The sequence below is a fragment of the Sander vitreus genome, chromosome 17 (assembly GCF_031162955.1).
Source record: "Sander vitreus isolate 19-12246 chromosome 17, sanVit1, whole genome shotgun sequence".
NCBI classification, from domain to species: Eukaryota; Metazoa; Chordata; class Actinopteri; order Perciformes; family Percidae; genus Sander; species Sander vitreus.
The window spans coordinates 1870044-1888043 of NC_135871.1; the positions used below are offsets into that span (position 1 = coordinate 1870044).

General features: G+C 42.6%; 1 protein-coding gene across 1 annotated transcript; it reads left to right on the forward strand.

The window, feature by feature from the left end:
• Window positions 1–1865: 1865 nt before the first annotated feature.
• galm (galactose mutarotase) lies at window positions 1866–17998 on the forward strand. Its single transcript, XM_078273140.1, has 9 exons — window positions 1866–1991; window positions 3333–3526; window positions 6718–6872; window positions 9616–9729; window positions 10055–10147; window positions 10634–10715; window positions 14941–15091; window positions 15185–15359; window positions 17551–17998. The coding sequence occupies exons 2-9, from the start codon at window positions 3340–3342 to the stop codon at window positions 17626–17628; spliced, it is 1035 nt and encodes a 344-aa protein (XP_078129266.1). The 5' UTR covers window positions 1866–1991; window positions 3333–3339; the 3' UTR covers window positions 17629–17998.
• The last annotated feature ends 2 nt before the right edge of the window (window positions 17999–18000 follow it).

Genomic DNA, 18000 nt, shown 5'->3' on the forward strand with positions numbered 1-18000 from the left:
AGGAGAATGTCCGACCATCTGTTCGTGTACTCAAGCTGAAACGAACTTGGGTTCTGCAGCAGGACAATGATCCTAAACACACCAGCAAGTCCACCACCGAATGGCTGAAGAAAAAACTAAATGAAGACTTTGGAGTGGCCTAGCCAAAGTCCTGACCTGAATCCTATTGAGATGTTGTGGTATGACCTTAAAAAGGCCGTTCATGCTCGAAAACCCTCTAATGTAACTGAATTAGGACAATTCTGCAAAGATGAGTGGGCCAAAATTCCTCCAGGACGCTGTAAAAGCCTCATTGCACGTTATCGCAAACGCTTGGTTGCAGTTGTTGCTGCTAAGGGTGGCCCAACCAGTTATTAGGTTTAGGGGGCAATCACTTTTTCACACAGGGCCATGATGGTTTGGATTTTTTTTCACCTTTAATAATTAACACCTTCATTTACAAATTGCATTTTGTGTTTACTTGTGTTGTCCTTGACTATTGTTTAAATTGGTTTGATGTTCCGAAACACTTAAGTGTGACAAACATGCAAAGGAACAGGAAATGAGGAAGGGGGCAAACACTTTTTCACACCACTGTATATCAATGTATGATGAAGCCTCTTGTGCTTTCACCAGTGCATTTACATGCACTTAAGTTACCAGGTTACAGTATAGAACAAGAATAACATGTATACACCAACAGGAGGGTTATGATGGCGCAGTGGATATGACACATGCCTTTGGTGTGAGAGATACAGGTTCAATTCTCTCTGCAATACATCAACCAATGTGCCCCTGAGCAAGACACTTAACCCCTAGTTGCTCCAGAGGTGTACGACCTCTGACATATATAGCAAATTTAAGTTGCTTTGGATAAAAGCGTCAGCTAAATGACATGGTAAGAATGTAATTTCTTCAACATCTTGTGAAATAGGGACCCAGTTTCGATCATAATTTCTTCTAGGGAACAACAATATGTTGCTATGAAACCCAGTGCAGGTAACGTTAGCCTACACTAGCATCTAGCACAGACTTTCTTTTGCTTAACGCTAAAAAAAAGGCACACAATAACTACTAACTAACTAACCGATTGAGTCAGCAGTGGACCAGCAACTAACCGATCACGGCAGCGATAGAACAGCAACTCCTGTTTTCTGAGAGTTAAAATTGCTGTTTTTATCAATGGAGTCTGGTGGCTTTGAAGGGAGCATAGATATATAGCACTGAAATATAGCACTGAAAATATTCTAAATATAGCGTACACTTAAAGGGATACTTTGCTGATTTTAAACCAGATCTGTGTCCTGGCAGTGTGTGCAGATGAACGGCTGCCCTCTGTGGCACCAGCTATAGTTTAGTCTAAAAACAGACACTCAGACACGGACTAAGACTTATTGTGGAAAGGAATTTGAATCATAGCCGTTATATATATAATATATTATAATATTATTATGTATACATATATATATATATATATATATATATATATGTATATATAGTTATTATATCACAGCTATGAACCAATCAGATTGCTTGATTTAAGCTATCCTTTTTACAATCACAAACTACACTGTAAACCTTTGATGTACATTGACAGCTAAAATCTCTCAGTATCTTACTGTTTTAAAGTTATACAGGATCAGTATGATCAGAATGTTCTGTAAATGGCAATGCAGAAAACAATAATATTACAGCACTACCTGCGACTGTTAGAATGCAGTGTCGATCATAGTTTCTTCTAGGGAACGCCAATATGTTAGCCATGTATGCACAATCTGCACACTCATGAAAGCAGCCTCTTGTTTACTGAACTCGATGACTCGACACATCCGATACAGTAGGTGGCGGTAAGACACTGACGTTGGTTTGCGGTCCGCCAACAAACACAAAGAAGAAGAAGAAGAAGGGAGCCGGATGTAAACACGGTGTGCTATGGTCCTGACTCGATAAAGATAAAGTGAACTTTGTCCTGAACATGTTAACAGTCTGTGGTCCTGAGGCGAGAGACTGAGGTGAGAGCTAGGTGTAGCAGCTAGCTATCGATACGTTTTTGTATGTTCACTAATTGCAGAGAAATGTTAGTTGTCAAGAGTTCACATACTGTTTAGTTAGCATGCAGCTAGCATACTTTCAAAGTGTGTGTGTGTGTGTGTGTGTGTGTGTGTGTGTGTGTGTGTGTGTGTGTGTGTGTGTGTGCGCGCGCGCGCGCGCGAGCGAGTGCGCGTGTTTTCCCTGTTGGCTTTAAAAAGGCATGCTGACTCTTCCTGTTTTAGAATATCTTAGTGTTTGTGATATATTACAGACACATGCAGAGAAAACACACATAAGTTGAAACAGCCACAGAGTCAATAAAGAGCACTGTAGCTTAACAATGATATAAGATTTAGGTAAAAGTTGTCTAATAACTAGGGGTGCATATTTTGACTCAATATCGTTATCGCAATATCACGTGGCGCAATATTATATCGAAAGTGGTTGCAATATTTGCAGTATTTAGTTTATTTTGTGGAGCGCTGCGTCCCATCCGTTGGCTGTGTGGCTTAGTTGTGTCTGTAGACATGGTCCTTATTTATTTATTCATGTTGGACCAGTCCAATATGACTGTCAGTGTAAATAAACCTTGTATTGTAAGAAAACTTGTTTTATTTGTTATGAATCTATTTTGATGTGTTTTCCCATAACTTTTGTAATTTGACATATGTTTAAAAATATCTAAATTAATATTAATATCGCAATATTCATAATCGATATTAGCCTGACAAGTCAGACCCACATCCAGATGTTGGGTCTGGGAACTCACCATTGGCTGGGCTCAATCCGAGGGGCGGGATCAACGGTTGTCTTTCAAATTCCCTCTGCACGCAATAGGACAGCGCTACAACCAATCAGAGCAACGCTAGTTGATGGATTCAACTTTTGCCGTATCCGGTCGGCAAAACTCCGAACACATCTTCCTTTTTTAAGAATGACTTCAGTGCCGTTCTTTGTTCTTTTCTCAAAGAAAAGCTTACCTCCAAGTCTTCCAGAAGACCGCTGTTCCAAGCAGCAGCAGCAGCCATAAGCCCGCCTACCGACTCTATACATGATGTGATTGGCCTGACCAGAGATTGGTTTTTCCAGCTCGCAAGCCAACAGAGAGACTGACCCTGGCTGCAAATTACATTTGCTGCCGCTAGAGTGCGTCTAGATTTCTAGGCTGAATCTATATCACAATATCACATTTTGTTAATATCGTGCAACCCTAGTAATAACCCTGTTGCTGTTGGCTAATGCAGCGGAAACTTGAGCTGAAGGATGGTATGTGAGAAAGACGACGTGATGTTAGTGTGATGCCCTGTTGCGGTTGTTGTCAGGTCCGAGATGACTCAGGTGAGCCGTCAGCAGTGGGGAGAGGCGGTCGGCCTGGGCCCCGTGGACCTGTGGGTCCTCCAGTCCTCCCAGGTGCGGGTGGAGGTTCTCACCCTAGGCGCCATCATCAGGTCTGTGTGTAGCAGAGGGAAGGATGGCCAGATGGAAGACGTAGTCCTGGGCTACGATGACCTGGAAGGTAGGACAAGAAATCATTGTTTTCCTCCACATAGACTACATAAAAATAATTAAGGTGAAGGAAATGTTTGGGTTTCAGAATGTGATGATAATTTAAAAATGCTTTTTGTTTTGCACTCTCTGGTCAGGCATTCTAAACAGAGTTTGCTGAAGAGTTTTGAAGAACTGCAATATAGGAATGAAGTAATCTCTGTATTAAAGGCTTTTGGAATTTAAATAGAAAACGTTTGCATCATGGGAGTCCTGGCCGAGACAGCAGCATAAAAAGTTTCTACATAAAAACTAACAAACATGGGTAGTACTTTCTGGGAGTACAGGAACCCTTGGAGTTGTGTTTGCAGGATGGACCGTCGCTGATTGGTCAAACACACACAGCACAGCTGCTTCAATTCAAAAACAAGGAAGTACTCTTATATCGCTTTTTGACCATTTTAGGATGAGGGGAGAACATTCCTCTTTGTTTGATAACATTAAAAGTGAAGTTAGTCTTTGCTGTCGGTTTCCCAACTCAAAAAGACAGAGAGAAAATAGAGAGAGCCAGCGCTACACTCTACTGCAGGCGGGTGAGCAAAATGAGAGAGAGAGCTATCGAATGGAGCTGTTAATGAAAGAAAATAAATATTATTTTCTGATGCTTTCTAAAGCCCAAAATATGTGGGTTTTTTTTATAGGTCAGCGGAGTAATTCGCCTCAATTTCACAAGACTCCGGATTTTTTTTCTGACCAATAGCTGACCCTCGTTAACCGTGTCCCAGTTGACCCGTACTGAAGGCTCGGACACACTTTCTGAATTCTGTGGACAGCTGCGGACTTGTTCCAGTTGCGCAGCCACGATGTTCCACCTGAAAACAGAGAATGTCTAATAAGGGGAGAACTTCCACTCTTGGAGATACTGCTTTACGGCAAGCTCTGAGTCACTTCCTTTTCTCTCTCAAGGCATCGACAACACAGCTGACAGGTTAGACTCTCCCTGTTAATACAACACAGCTGACAGGTTAGACTCTCTCTGTCAATACAACACAGCTGACAGGTTAGGCTCTCCCTGTTAATACAACACAGCTGACAGGTTAGACTCTCCCTGTTAATACAATACAGCTGACAGGTTAGACTCTCTCTGTCAATACAACACAGCTGACAGGTTAGTCTCGCTCTGTTAATACAACACAGCTGACAGGTTAGTCTCGCTCTGTTAATACAACACAGCTGACAGGTTAGTCTCGCTCTGTTAATACAACACAGCTGACAGGTTAGTCTCTCCCTGTTAATACAACACAGCTGACAGGTTAGTCTCTCCCTGTTAATACAACACAGCTGACAGGTTAGACTCTCTCTGTCAATACAACACAGCTGACAGGTTAGTCTCGCTCTGTTAATACAACACAGCTGACAGGTTAGTCTCTCCCTGTTAATACAACACAGCTGACAGGTTAGTCTCTCCCTGTTAATACAACACAGCTGACAGGTTAGACTCTCTCTGTCAATACAACACAGCTGACAGGTTAGTCTCTCCCTGTTAATACAACACAGCTGACAGGTTAGACTCTCCCTGTTAATACAACACAGCTGACAGGTTAGACTCTCCCTGTTAATACAACACAGCTGACAGGTTAGACTCTCTGTTAATACAACACAGCTGACAGGTTAGACTCTCCCTGTTAATACAACACAGCTGACAGGTTAGACTCTCCCTGTTAATACAACACAGCTGACAGGTAAGACTCTCCCTGTTAATACAACACAGCTGACAGGTTAGACTCTCCCTGTTAATACAACACAGCTGACAGGTTAGTCTCTCCCTGTCAATACAACACAGCTGACAGGTTAGACTCTCCCTGTTAATACAACACAGCTGACAGGTTAGACTCTCCCTGTTAATACAACACAGCTGACAGGTTAGGCTCTCCCTGTTAATACAACACAGCTGACAGGTTAGGCTCTCCCTGTTAATACAACACAGCTGACAGGTTAGACTCTCCCTGTTAATACAACACAGCTGACAGGTTAGACTCTCTCTGTTACTACAACATAGCTGACAGGTTAGACTCTCCCTGTTAATACAACACAGCTGACAGGTTAGACTCTCCCTGTTAATACAACACAGCTGACAGGTTAGACTCTCCCTGTTAATACAAGACAGCTGACAGGTTAGACTCTCCCTGTTAATACAACACAGCTGACAGGTTAGACTCTCCCTGTCAACACACGTGTTAGAAAGAGGTTTGTTAATGTTTTAAGGACCATGCCGAAATATTCACAGATGGATGTAGACGGGCTCTAACATTCTGGTTCTGCTTCGGATGCCGTCAAGCGGGCTCTCCGATCGTAATCAGTCCTTCACTGACCAGTCAGCATTCATTAGCAGAATGCTAGCGTGTTATGGGCTACAACGACTCAACCTGTAAGAAATTGAAAGGACACAAGTACTCGTTCATTCACCTTTCGACCTATAATCCATGTTGAACTTGCAAAAACTACAATCAAATCTGAGATTTGTCAACGGCAATCAGGCGAAAGAGACCAATTTAGCCGTCTAGCTCCATAGAGTCCCATTCATTTTGCTCTCGCCCGCGATCACCCCCAGTGGAACTCTGGTGGAACTGCAACCATATTCGGTACAATTTGGGAGTGAACAGGCTCTCCGTAGACGGGCTCTGCTGAAACGCTCTGTCTAGGCCCGCCTTCCTGAAAAGCCCAGTCTGCTCTGATTGGCCAACTGGCCCACTCTGTTGTGATTGGTCAACCAAATTCAAACAAGCCACTGGGCGGGCTGTGCACCTATGGGCAGCACATATGAAAAACTGGGCTGGCATTCTCAATCAGTGACATCTAATTGAAGAATTTCAAAAAAGGAATGTGGGCGTGGCGTTTCAGGTAGTTGAGAAAAAGTGCTGTCTCTGTGAGAGAAAGCTCCATTTGGAGTGAAATGTGTTTTTTTTTGTACATTATACAGCTATTACATACACAAAGACTATATAACACACTAAAAGATGGGAAAAGTCTTTTAAAAAAGCATAATAGGTGCTCTTTAACAGAAAAACAACAGGCAGAGAACAATGGGCGGAAGGAACCTTCTAGGTCCTTGAAAATAGTGCTGGGGATGTAAAAGACTCCAAAGTCCTTGTGTGGAAACGTGGCTTAAGTGAGGTGAATGTAATCTGTAGTGAAGAGGACTAACCTGTGTTGTGTTGTCAGGTTACGTGTCAGATAAGCGGTATCTGGGAGCTGTTGTGGGTCGCGTGGCCAACAGGATTGCTCGGGGACGCTTTGTCTTGGAGGGAAAAGAGTACCAACTAGATATCAATAATGGACCCAATGCACTGCACGGAGGGCTGCGGGGCTTCAATAAGGTAAGACTGAGTCAATATGTGGTTGGGTTTCATCAACTTGAGTGAGTTTGTCGAAAGCTTATAGTGATTTCTGTAGAACCTCAGTGGTTAAACAGCACCTTTCTTTGGACTTGTTGCACATAGGTTTTCCCACACAGTTGCAGTTACATGAGGGTAAACTACCGGTCAAAGGTTTGGGGTCACTATACCCACTAGAAATTTCCATTGCACTCCATTACACCCTTGAGGGTGTTACAGGGGGTCTCCAGCAAAAAGGGGAATACATATTTCATTAACGTTTGAACTATAATACTATCCAGAAGTAACACAATGACAGAATGTATGACTATTTTTGTTGATGGTTTACATACACTTTCTGTAATAAAACACCCAAAAGCAAACCTCCTATCAGATGGGGGACCCTGGAGAAGAATCTTGTGGGGCTCTGTGGTCTAATTTCTGTCAGTTTACAGGTCCTTCATGTAAAAAAACGTTGGGAACCACTGACCTATAGCATAGCTGACTGAAAAACAATCTCTGTGAGGCTGTATTTAGGCACAGCGGTGCTTTGAACAATCCATCCAACAGTTGTCAAGACTTTTCCCCCAAAACCTCAAATGTCATACGTGGTGGCATAAGAGGAATATACTCATTAAATGAATGTATCGTGTGGGAACCAATCGCATGGCAATCCATCCAATAGGAGGTGTTGATGGTATTTCAGTCAGGGCCAAAGTACAAAACGAAAGGTTAATAATTGCCAGTTGTTGCCATTATACATACATTTTACAAGCGCCACAGTGAAATATTCCGCAGGTGTCTGTTAGCAACACACAGGTTTAATGGTTTAAACAAACTGTGATTATTTGTTTGTTTTAAAAGCAGCAGTCTGCTCATTCGGCCTGAGGGCTAAACTGTACACAGAATTGGGTAATTACAGCGAATTCAATTAGCTGCTTCATCAACACACACACACACACACACACACACACACACACACACACACACACACACACACAGAAAGACTCTACACCTAGTATACTGTATTATGAGGACTGTGTGTCTTTGTGCCACACATCAACCTGTGTGACTGAAGTCCTGTGGCTTCTGTTAATCATGAGGCCAAAACAAACACTTTCATCATTGCACTGCCTGAGGGGATTTAGTGCACATTAAAGGTCATGATGTTTAATATGGAGAGAAAAGGGACCGCATCAGCAACTGACAGCAGACATAAAGTAGTTTCCATGCTGCCGGGGAGGCTGGTTTGACTTTATTAGGGAGACTTGCAGTAGAGGAAGAAAACTAGGAACTAAAAGAAATGAGAGCTATCTAAGGGGTACAATCCTACTATACAGTCCCTGTTCACACATGGAACTAAAATGCACACTAGCACCCGACAATACAGAATTTTTTGAGGTCGACGTCAATATTGATATATGAGAGTTTGAAATCCAATGACGATATATTGACTTTATTAAACACATAACATAAAGAAAGATTTGTGATAAGGATCCCTTAAAGCTATAGTGCGTAGTTTCTGTCTCCTCCATGAGGAATACTAAGTAATGACAACAGCACTGTCGGCGCGTCCACATGATACAAGCCTTCTGTGATTGTCCAAATTACTGTTTAATTACATGGAGTCTGGTGGGTTTAGCAAACGCAATTTCACAGATGTTTTTATGTTTAAAAAAAGGATCTTACTCTTTAACAGAAAGGTTAACTTACAAACGTAAAATTGTCCCATTAACTTACATTGTAGCTTGTTTCTGACTGCCAACTGCAGCAATCTGGCTTAATACCAGACCAATGTTAAAGATTGTTGTTCCCATCAGTAACTTAGACACAAAAACATAGGAAAATAGGTTAAAAAAAAACGAAGTTACCCGTTAATACTTTTCCAATGTAACTGATGGGGGACAAAATCCACACTCCTTGTTCTGTGCATAAATGCATTCTAAAGTTCAGTTCCAGCTCAAAGCTGTCCCGGTCCCACTACAGCTCAGCAAGAACACGCTGTCCTGAGAAACTAGGTAATAGATTTTTCTAAGACAGACTGGTGAAGCCTCATAGTTATACAAAAATGAATTACAGTTATACAGTATATCCACTAAATTAGGGATTCAAGGATTATACATTTTGTTGGTACGATATAGTCTGAAAAATAATCACGATTATCGCAATTATTATGCATTCATTAATTTCACTGCTTTGAAAATGATTATGATCAATCAGTCTTTTTAATTTAAATTCATCTGAAAAGATTAGAGACTAGAGGTGAATCAGTCACACCACAAACGCAGGTCAACAGCGCTGTCCTTCTGAAGAAGTTGGCCCTTTTTGGGCTAGAAATGGCCCTGCTAGCTGGTGTGTCTAAAAGTTGGAGGAGCTGCTAGACAAGATGCAGCTGTCACAGGGAGATGTGCAGCATGTTGCCAAGGAATAAATGTGATGAAGAGATCTCTTTGCAGCCAACGTTATCATCAGTGCACTCACTGTAAATGCAAAGGTCTTAATGATTATTAACCGTGGCTTTTTAAAGCGCGGTTAATAGTGAAATCGGTGTTAACGCTGCATCCCTACGCTGAATATACACAGGTCTTTTTTTCTATGCCATCACTCCCATGAGATGTTGCTTCCTGTAAGTGTAGTATTTTATTTGACCTCACCTGTCATTCTTGTAACAAGGACTACTTCCACTTTATAATCTTATATGTATACTGTATAATACTGTACGTACAGTATGTGTTTGGCTCTTTAGGTTATCTGGCATGGGACAGCTGTGGAAGGTGGTGTACAGCTGAGTCTTACCAGTCCAGATGGAGACCAGGGTTATCCTGGGGAGGTTCAGGCCTCTGTCTCCTACACCCTACAGGTAAGCACACCGCTCTGTAGCTGATCACCCTCCAAGCATCTCAAACATTTTGACTATTCATTAACCAAACGTTTGTTATTGGCTGGGATGATCTGACTGAAGAGGTTTGGCTCATGAATGATCCTATTTCATCTGGAAAACAAACAGCTTTTGGTAAAACTAAACAACCTTGGATGAAAAAGATGTTGAGTTATTAAAGTAGAAGTCATGAAATTGTATTTCCCTCAAGAAGTCTGTTATTCATTGCAGAATGCCAAATTGACTTTTTCATGTAAATCGATGGTTTGTACAGGCCAGTTCAGTAAGATTTGAGTTGTGTGTTCAGGGGGAAACACTAACTGCTGAATACCAAGCCAGGTCTACTAAAGCCACCCCCATCAACCTCACCAACCACTCCTACTTCAACCTGGCTGGACAGGTAAGAGCACACCATCAGCTCTTTGATCATTAGGAAATATTAAAGGTCCCATGGCATGAAAATGTCACTTTATGAGGTTTTCTAACATTAATATGAGTTCCCCCAGCCTGCCTATGGTCCCCCAGTGGCTAGAAATGGTGATAGGTGTAAACCGAGCCCTGGGTATCCTGCTCTGCCTTTGAGAAAATGAAAGCTCAGATGGGCTGGAATCTTCCTCGTCTTAATGACGTCATAAGCAACCAGAGCACCCGGAGAAAACCCACGCAGACACAGGGAGAACATGCAAATGGTTGTGTGGGATTTCCCCCTTTCTGGTCTACATATCCCTGCCTCTGCTGAATAATTTTTTTTATCACTGGTGGGGACAAAACTACACCAATAGACCATATATTATACACCTAAAATAAAATAGAATTATTTTAAACTAAGTAAAGTGAACAGTCTATAGTGTCACAGAATAATGTGTGTGTGTTTGTGTGTGTATAGGGTGCAGCAGATATCTATGACCATGCAGTGTCCATCAGTGCTCAGTCCTACCTGCCTGTGGATGACTCATCGATTCCTACAGGTAAAAGATGTCTGTGTTCTTTCCCAACAGAATGAACCCAGCAATGAGAAAGTGATTCATTTAAATGAAGTGTGAAAGTATGTAATAACTTGTCAGCAGTCTGATGCATTTTTAACTGTCAGACATTAATAAAGTGCAGAATGGTAGTAAATTCTCACATTTGCTCAAACTGCCACTACAGCACGACTATGTTGGGTACTGAAACCCAATGCCCGCGCTGCCCTCTGGTGCTCTGAAACTGACATTACAGGCAACAGAAGCATCACTGCATGTTAGAGCTGTCAATCTTTCTCTATAATACCTTTTTTTTTTTTTATAGCGCCAAGTCTATTTTCACGCGAGACACAGGGCGTTCGGACAGCCGCGCAGGAAGTGAAACAGTGAGAGAATCCAGTCAGTTTACCAAAAGACACCCCCCACTATCGTTTGTCTCCTTTACAACACCACTGTAGACGAGAGATTTATCACAAATTCCTTTTATCAGGACAACGCCAGAAAAGAGAAGGCATGGAGTTTAACTGCAGTGTGCTTGGAGTGGAAGGTAGATATTAGCTTATTAACACGGTATTGTTCTGTAAAGTACAAAGTAATAATAATAATAATAATAACTTTTATTTCTATAGCGCCTTTCATGAAACCCAAGGACACTTTACAGAATTACTGTGGCTAAGCTAAGGGAGGTTTTAGGCTGTGGTGAACAGCTGGTGTTTGAGGAGTTTTTTTAAAGATGTCCAGGGATGTAGTATTTCAGATATCTGCAGGGAGGGGGGTGGGGCTGCATCACTGAAGGCTCAGTCTCCGAAGGTACAGAGTCTGGTGTGGGGAATGTATGAAAGTAGAGACAATAAAATCTGCGAGTCGGGCAGGCAAGTTGCTCCACTTCTGAGACGCTCCGAGTGTGGTATGGCGCTTGGCGGAGGACGGAACAAAATCGGAACACAGCGCAGACGCTGCCAGTGGAAAATGGAGGTTAGGCTTAGGCATTGTCAATGTCACTGTTGTTATACGTGCTGTCCACTAGAGGGATTTCCAACATTTTCCAACCTACGTCATGGCGTATTGCATCTGTACTGAAACGTGTACACAGCTGGAATGTGTTTGGTCAATGTGCTTTTTGGTAGCCCAAATTTCACACAGATTTTAGGGCTGCACGATATGAGGAAAATGTCTAATTGCGATTGCGATATGATTCATGACATTGGAGCACTCTTTCTTAATTTGCAATTGATGCGTGGCATGATAAGTCTATTCTATTCATTTTGAAAGAGCAGTAGACAATAGGGAAACTCCAACACTCACTCATTGAGGGACAGATTTTTGCTCTGATACGGTTGGGCCAGCTTCTGCTTGTATAGTAGCACTTGCTTGCTTTGCATGCCAGCTGGATACTCGCGATATCATGAGATCACGTGAGATTCGTGGGATCACATATCACACAAAAATCCATCTTGTCAGGCGCCAACCTAATGCGTTTGTGTATGAGCTGGGTAACGAAATCAATACTTTTTACACGTCCAGTATACTCGCCGCAGCCAACCTGTCGTGCGCAAATGTGACGTCATGGGAGCGCCGTAACTGTTTATACTCGCGGGTGGAGGTCGCGACACTAGTTGCAGTCTTCTCCTGAACAGAGGTGTCGCTAATGAGGAAAGCCTACCGACTTTGCTATTTCTACGGACTAGAAGAAGAAGAAAAAGGTAAACAACGGCAGAACTGGCAGCAGCATTGCCGTCAATGCTTCGATTTGATTGGATGACCTACTTCGTTGGATCAAACCTTTCATTCACCATAAAAGAACTCATCTTAACCCAGTAAGTTTACAAGAGAGACCTGCAGTCACTCTGAGAGTCCTGGCGTCAGGTTGTCCTCACACTCCTCCATGCTTCCTGTTTCCACTTTGTCGTGCGCCGCTGAAAAAAATAGGTCGCGCCCTTAAAATCCTGGCGCGCCAGCGAGATCTATGTCATTTTGACGTCACGTTGGCGCGCGCCAGGTCGGCTGCGGCGACTGTAAAAAGGCATTTATGCACCGACCGAATTGCCTCTGAAGTATCGAGTGTCGAAAATTGCCTCGTCATTCAATACCCAATTTCAATACCTAAAGAGTGAATCTCATCAGCGTCAGTGAGCCAATCAGCATGCAGCATGCTTCTACCAAGATCTGATGATGTCTGTGACTGGCTGTCTTAACGTTACACGTTACACGCAGAGACACGCAGACAAAAACTTCTGTTACACACACGAGACGGCTCACGTAGTAGGAGCTGAAAATGATTGGTGCCGTAATGTGTAATGGTGTAATTTGTTGTCGTTGTTCTTTGTTAAAAATGGATTTTATAAAATTGCTATCAAAAAAAGTATCATTCAGGAAACGGTATCAGAGTCGCAGTACCGGTATTGAAAATATTTGGACAATACCCAGCCCTATTTGTGTATGAACCACACCAATCAGCGTCCGGTGAGGAGCTACTGGCTGCTACGGGCGTGGTTTTAGTGGTGTGTGGCCGACGTGATAGACAGATGGTTCTTTCAATCATCTGCCAGGTTTTTTTTTTTGAAAGTGCCTTTCCTTTTCCATTTCCAATATCAGCTTCTCAGATGATTCTGTGTAACAAACCATGTGGCCGTCTGGTTAGCTGCTCACTAGCTTTACAGCAACAACTTTATTTGTGATGCAGGCAGCTGGGGGACCAGCTACGAAGAGCTGAAACAGTCAAGTGGACAACAATTTTGATCTACATTATGTTTCCTCTTCATCATTAAGCTCTTGTCTTTGTGTGTCTGTGGGTGTTTGAAAAGGTCAGGTTCTGTTGTTTGAGCTAACTGTTAGTTTAGTCCTCATGTTGAATCCCTCTTTACCATGTGGTTTGTACAGTATAAACGTTAATTATGGTGTTTTTGCCACTGTTCTACAGAAGTGTGAAAGCCTGAAAACTTGTGTGGGAGTGTGTTCCTTCATGCTCTGTCAGACAAACATGCTCATTACTCTGCAATTAGCTTTGGTTTCCCCCGAAGACAGAGGAGATAATGATAATGTTTATTTATATCCCAGAATCTGTGTTAGAATGGAAATCCAGCTTAAGGGCCGAATAAGAACAAGACTTCAAAACAACGAATCAAGTGGCCGGGTTGGCTCAGTGGGTAGAGCAGGTGCACATGTACTGAGAGGTTAATGCCTCGACGCAGAGGTCCATGGTTCAAATCCGACCTGTTGACGATTTCCTGTATGTCTTCCCCCTCTCTCTCACCTAGCTGTCCTGTCAAAAATTAAAGGCGGAAAAGCCCAAAAAAATTATCTAAAAAAAAGATTAAATAAAATAATGAATCAATTCTGAGAGTTAAAAGTAGAGGGCTGAACTGAAGTCTTGGAGAGTTGGGCCTGTCTAATTCCTGTGCCTCTGTGAGCCTTTCTGTCTATTAAATCCCCAACAGGATGATAGTTTGAGGGTGAGAGATAGGAAAGTATTGGTTTTTGGGGGGTTTTTCACCCAAAGTTGGAGCTTCTTTAAAGCAGTACAAATCTGAAAATGCTGGCAGAGGTTTTACAAAGCGATGACGTAATCTGCCCACTGAGGGGACGTGTGGCAGTGAAGTTAGGAGGGCTGCCTTTACTCACCCCTAGTCTATATCCTCAACGTTCCACTTCCAGGATTGCTCCGTTGCCGACGGAAATTCCGCCGGATTTCACTCATTTAGGCCAGACATCCATTACCTTCCTCTTCTCTGGTGGATTTGTGAGGACTATGGTTAACTGCTCCTCAGATCTCTGCAGGGTAAATCCAGACAGCTAGCTAGACTATCTGTCCAATCTGAGTTTTCTGTTGCACGACTAAAACTTTTGAACGTACACATGTTCCACCAAAACAAGTTCCTTCCTGAGGCTATTTTGCCGTTGCTTAGTATGGCGTTTAGCGCCGCCCAAGACGATTGTGCCAATAAACCAGAGCATGTTTTTCTCCCATCCCAGAATGCTGTGTGGACTAGCCAGACCCTCCTCCACAGCGCTGTGGAAGAAGGTCTGGCAAAGCAAGAACTCACTCCTAACTTTCTATAATGATTGAATCACTGCAGTGTATTCACTCCAATGGAGTCCAATGATGATGCTCAATGTTGCTGAGATTTCTCACAACATTTTTCCTCCTTCTTTTACTAGAAAACCGTGTCTCATCACCGAAACTTTGTTCAGTGATAAACAATCACCAATCAATAACCTCTTCTATCCGCAGGAGAGATCAGACGAGTGGACGGCACGCCCTTTGACCTCAGAAAGCCTCTTCTGATTGGCCCTCAGCTGAAGGAAGTTCCAGGTCCAGGGTTTGACCATAATTTCTGTCTGTCGTCACCCGGAGACACCTGGACAGAAAGACATGCTGCCAGGTCTGCTGCAGAGGACAACACACGCTACACACAACAACACATACCTTTTGTCTTTAATCAAATCTAGCAGGAAAACTTGTTTCTTCGTCTCAGAGTGTGTCACCCAGCCAGTGGGCGGGTCCTGGAGGTTTCCACCAGCCAACCAGGAGTCCAGTTCTACACTGCCAACTTCCTGGATGGCTCTATGACAGGAAAGGGCGGGGTTAGGTACGGGAAGCACAGCTCCTTCTGTCTGGAGACCCAGAATTGGCCTGATGCTGTCAACCAGGTATGATGGTGGTGATGTTACAAAGCTGTCGTGTGAAGTGATCTATTGGTAAAACCAACTATTGTTGGCTATTATTGAGAAGGTTGCATTTGCAATTTTATTTGTATATGTGACTTAACTCAAAATCTAAATGTATTGACCATTATTGATACCCTGGAAATCCAGAGTTCTCGCGAGAGGACAATATGAATTTGCTCAGCGAGCCCCTCTGTCATTCAGTAACGGTGCTCATTAACTATGCCCTTGTAGCCGAGCTGCACCAATCACATCGGTGTATCTGATATAGGCGGGCCAGAGGCGAGCTAAACACATGACGACAGCGCTGCGATGTCAAAGTCATTAGTAGACATTGCAAGATGGTTACGGATGAACACCAGCTGTTTGAAACGGATTTGGCCACTACAATGAACAAGTTAGACTTTTATTTTTATATCTAAAAGTTTTGGCTGCTTTGCCGACCGGATACGGCAAGAGTTTAATCTACCAGTTAGCTCCTCTGGTAGCTAAGAGTTTAATCTACCAGTTAGCTCCTCTGGTGGCTAAGAGTTTAATCTACCAGTTAGCTCCTCTGGTAGCTAAGAGTTTAATCTACCAGTTAGCTCCTCTGGTAGCTAAGAGTTTAATCTACCAGTTAGCTCCGCTGGTAGCTAAGAGTTTAATCTACCAGTTAGCTCCTCTGGTAGCTAAGAGTTTAATCTACCAGTTAGCTCCTCTGGTAGCTAAGAGTTTAATCTACCAGTTAGCTCCTCTGGTAGCTAAGAGTTTAATCTACCAGTTAGCTCCTCTGGTAGCTAAGAGTTTAATCTACCAGTTAGCTCCTCTGGTGGCTAAGAGTTTAATCTACCAGTTAGCTCCTCTGGTAGCTAAGCGTTTAATCTACCAGTTAGCTCCTCTGGTAGCTAAGAGTTTAATCTACCAGTTAGCTCCTCTGGTAGCTAAGAGTTTAATCTACCAGTTAGCTCCTCTGGTAGCTAAGAGTTTAATCTACCAGTTAGCTCCTCTGGTGGCTAAGAGTTTAATCTACCAGTTAGCTCCTCTGGTAGCTAAGAGTTTAATCTACCAGTTAGCTCCTCTGGTAGCTAAGAGTTTAATCTACCAGTTAGCTCCGCTGGTAGCTAAGAGTTTAATCTACCAGTTAGCTCCTCTGGTAGCTAAGAGTTTAATCTACCAGTTAGCTCCTCTGGTAGCTAAGAGTTTAATCTACCAGTTAGCTCCTCTGGTGGCTAAGCGTATGGGGCTCTGGATACGTCACCCCGTGTATTGTTGTGATTGGTCGTAGTGTTATCCAATTGCGTGCAGTGAGATTTTCAAATGCATGCTCGTTGCCGCCCCTCGAGTTGGGCCATTTTCATTACTCAGTGCCAGACCCTTAATCTTTCGGATTTGGGTCTGGATATTCAGGCTACATTAATCAAGCCATTAGTACAACTTTGCTTTGTTAGAAAGTGGTACTTTGGTACAGGTGATGTGTTTCAATCATCACGATCCGCCACCTCCTCAATATTATTATATATTGCTACACATGGCTTTCATCGACAAAATTCAAGCAGTCAGATATATATGACCTCCCCTTTTCATTGTATCTGCTCTTAAAAAAGACACTTCCTCACAACTTCCCACTTTCACTATGTTGATCAAAGACGTTCTGCAGCACCTATAACTGGAAGAACTCAAATATACGTTGCATGGTTTCGTTGAAACATTTTGTAAGACTTGGCAACCCTTCAGTGATATTGTAGAAGCTGTAGCTCTCACCTTAGCTCTTAGCTATGATAACTACCTGAGGTGTGATGTCAATAAGTATGTGGAGCAGCTTTGTACTTTGGAATATTATCTAATCTGATTATCTACCGTACAGGACCTATTGTGTTCGCGTCGGTGTATGTAATTGTTTTAGTACAACTATTTCTGTCATATGTTTTTAGAATTTGTAAGCAATATGTTTGCTTTCTAAAATACTAATAAATAGACGTTTAAAAAACATATGTTGGTCTGTCTCTGCATCAATGCAGAAACCCCTACTCTACATACAAGTTTAAGTTTCAATGCAAATGTAGTATGATTATTTTTCGCAAACTACTACCAGTGTGATAGCGTGACTGGTATTTCAGACATCCACATATAAGGTTGAGAAACTCTGTTCTAATAATATTAACTGTGTGTGTGTGTGTGTGTGTGTGTGTGTGTCCAGGTTTCGTTTCCTGACTGTATTCTGCGTCCTGGTGAGGACTACAAACATGTCACTCGCTTCACCTTCACCACCGTCTAATCATGTGTCCTCAGTAGGACAGAGAAGAAGAAAACTGGGTACTTCTACATACAGAAGGATGTCCACTAATTGATTGTACATATACTTTTTTTGGCAGTAAAGTCATGCACTATACTGTTCAGCAGGAAGTGCCTTTTCAGTGCAACCTCAGCTCCCCTCTGGAAAAGTGTAATTTGATGCATATCTTTTTAATTTTGAAAAATGCTACTGCACTAACTTACTGGCAGAGTAATTCCAGCCCGTGCATGTCAGGTGTGGAGAAGTGTTTATAGTCCAACCTGACCAAACTCTGTTAGTTATAATGTGATTTGTGATCCTGTGCCATGCCATTATTACAGTTAACAAAAAAATAAAGAGCTTTCTGACTCAATC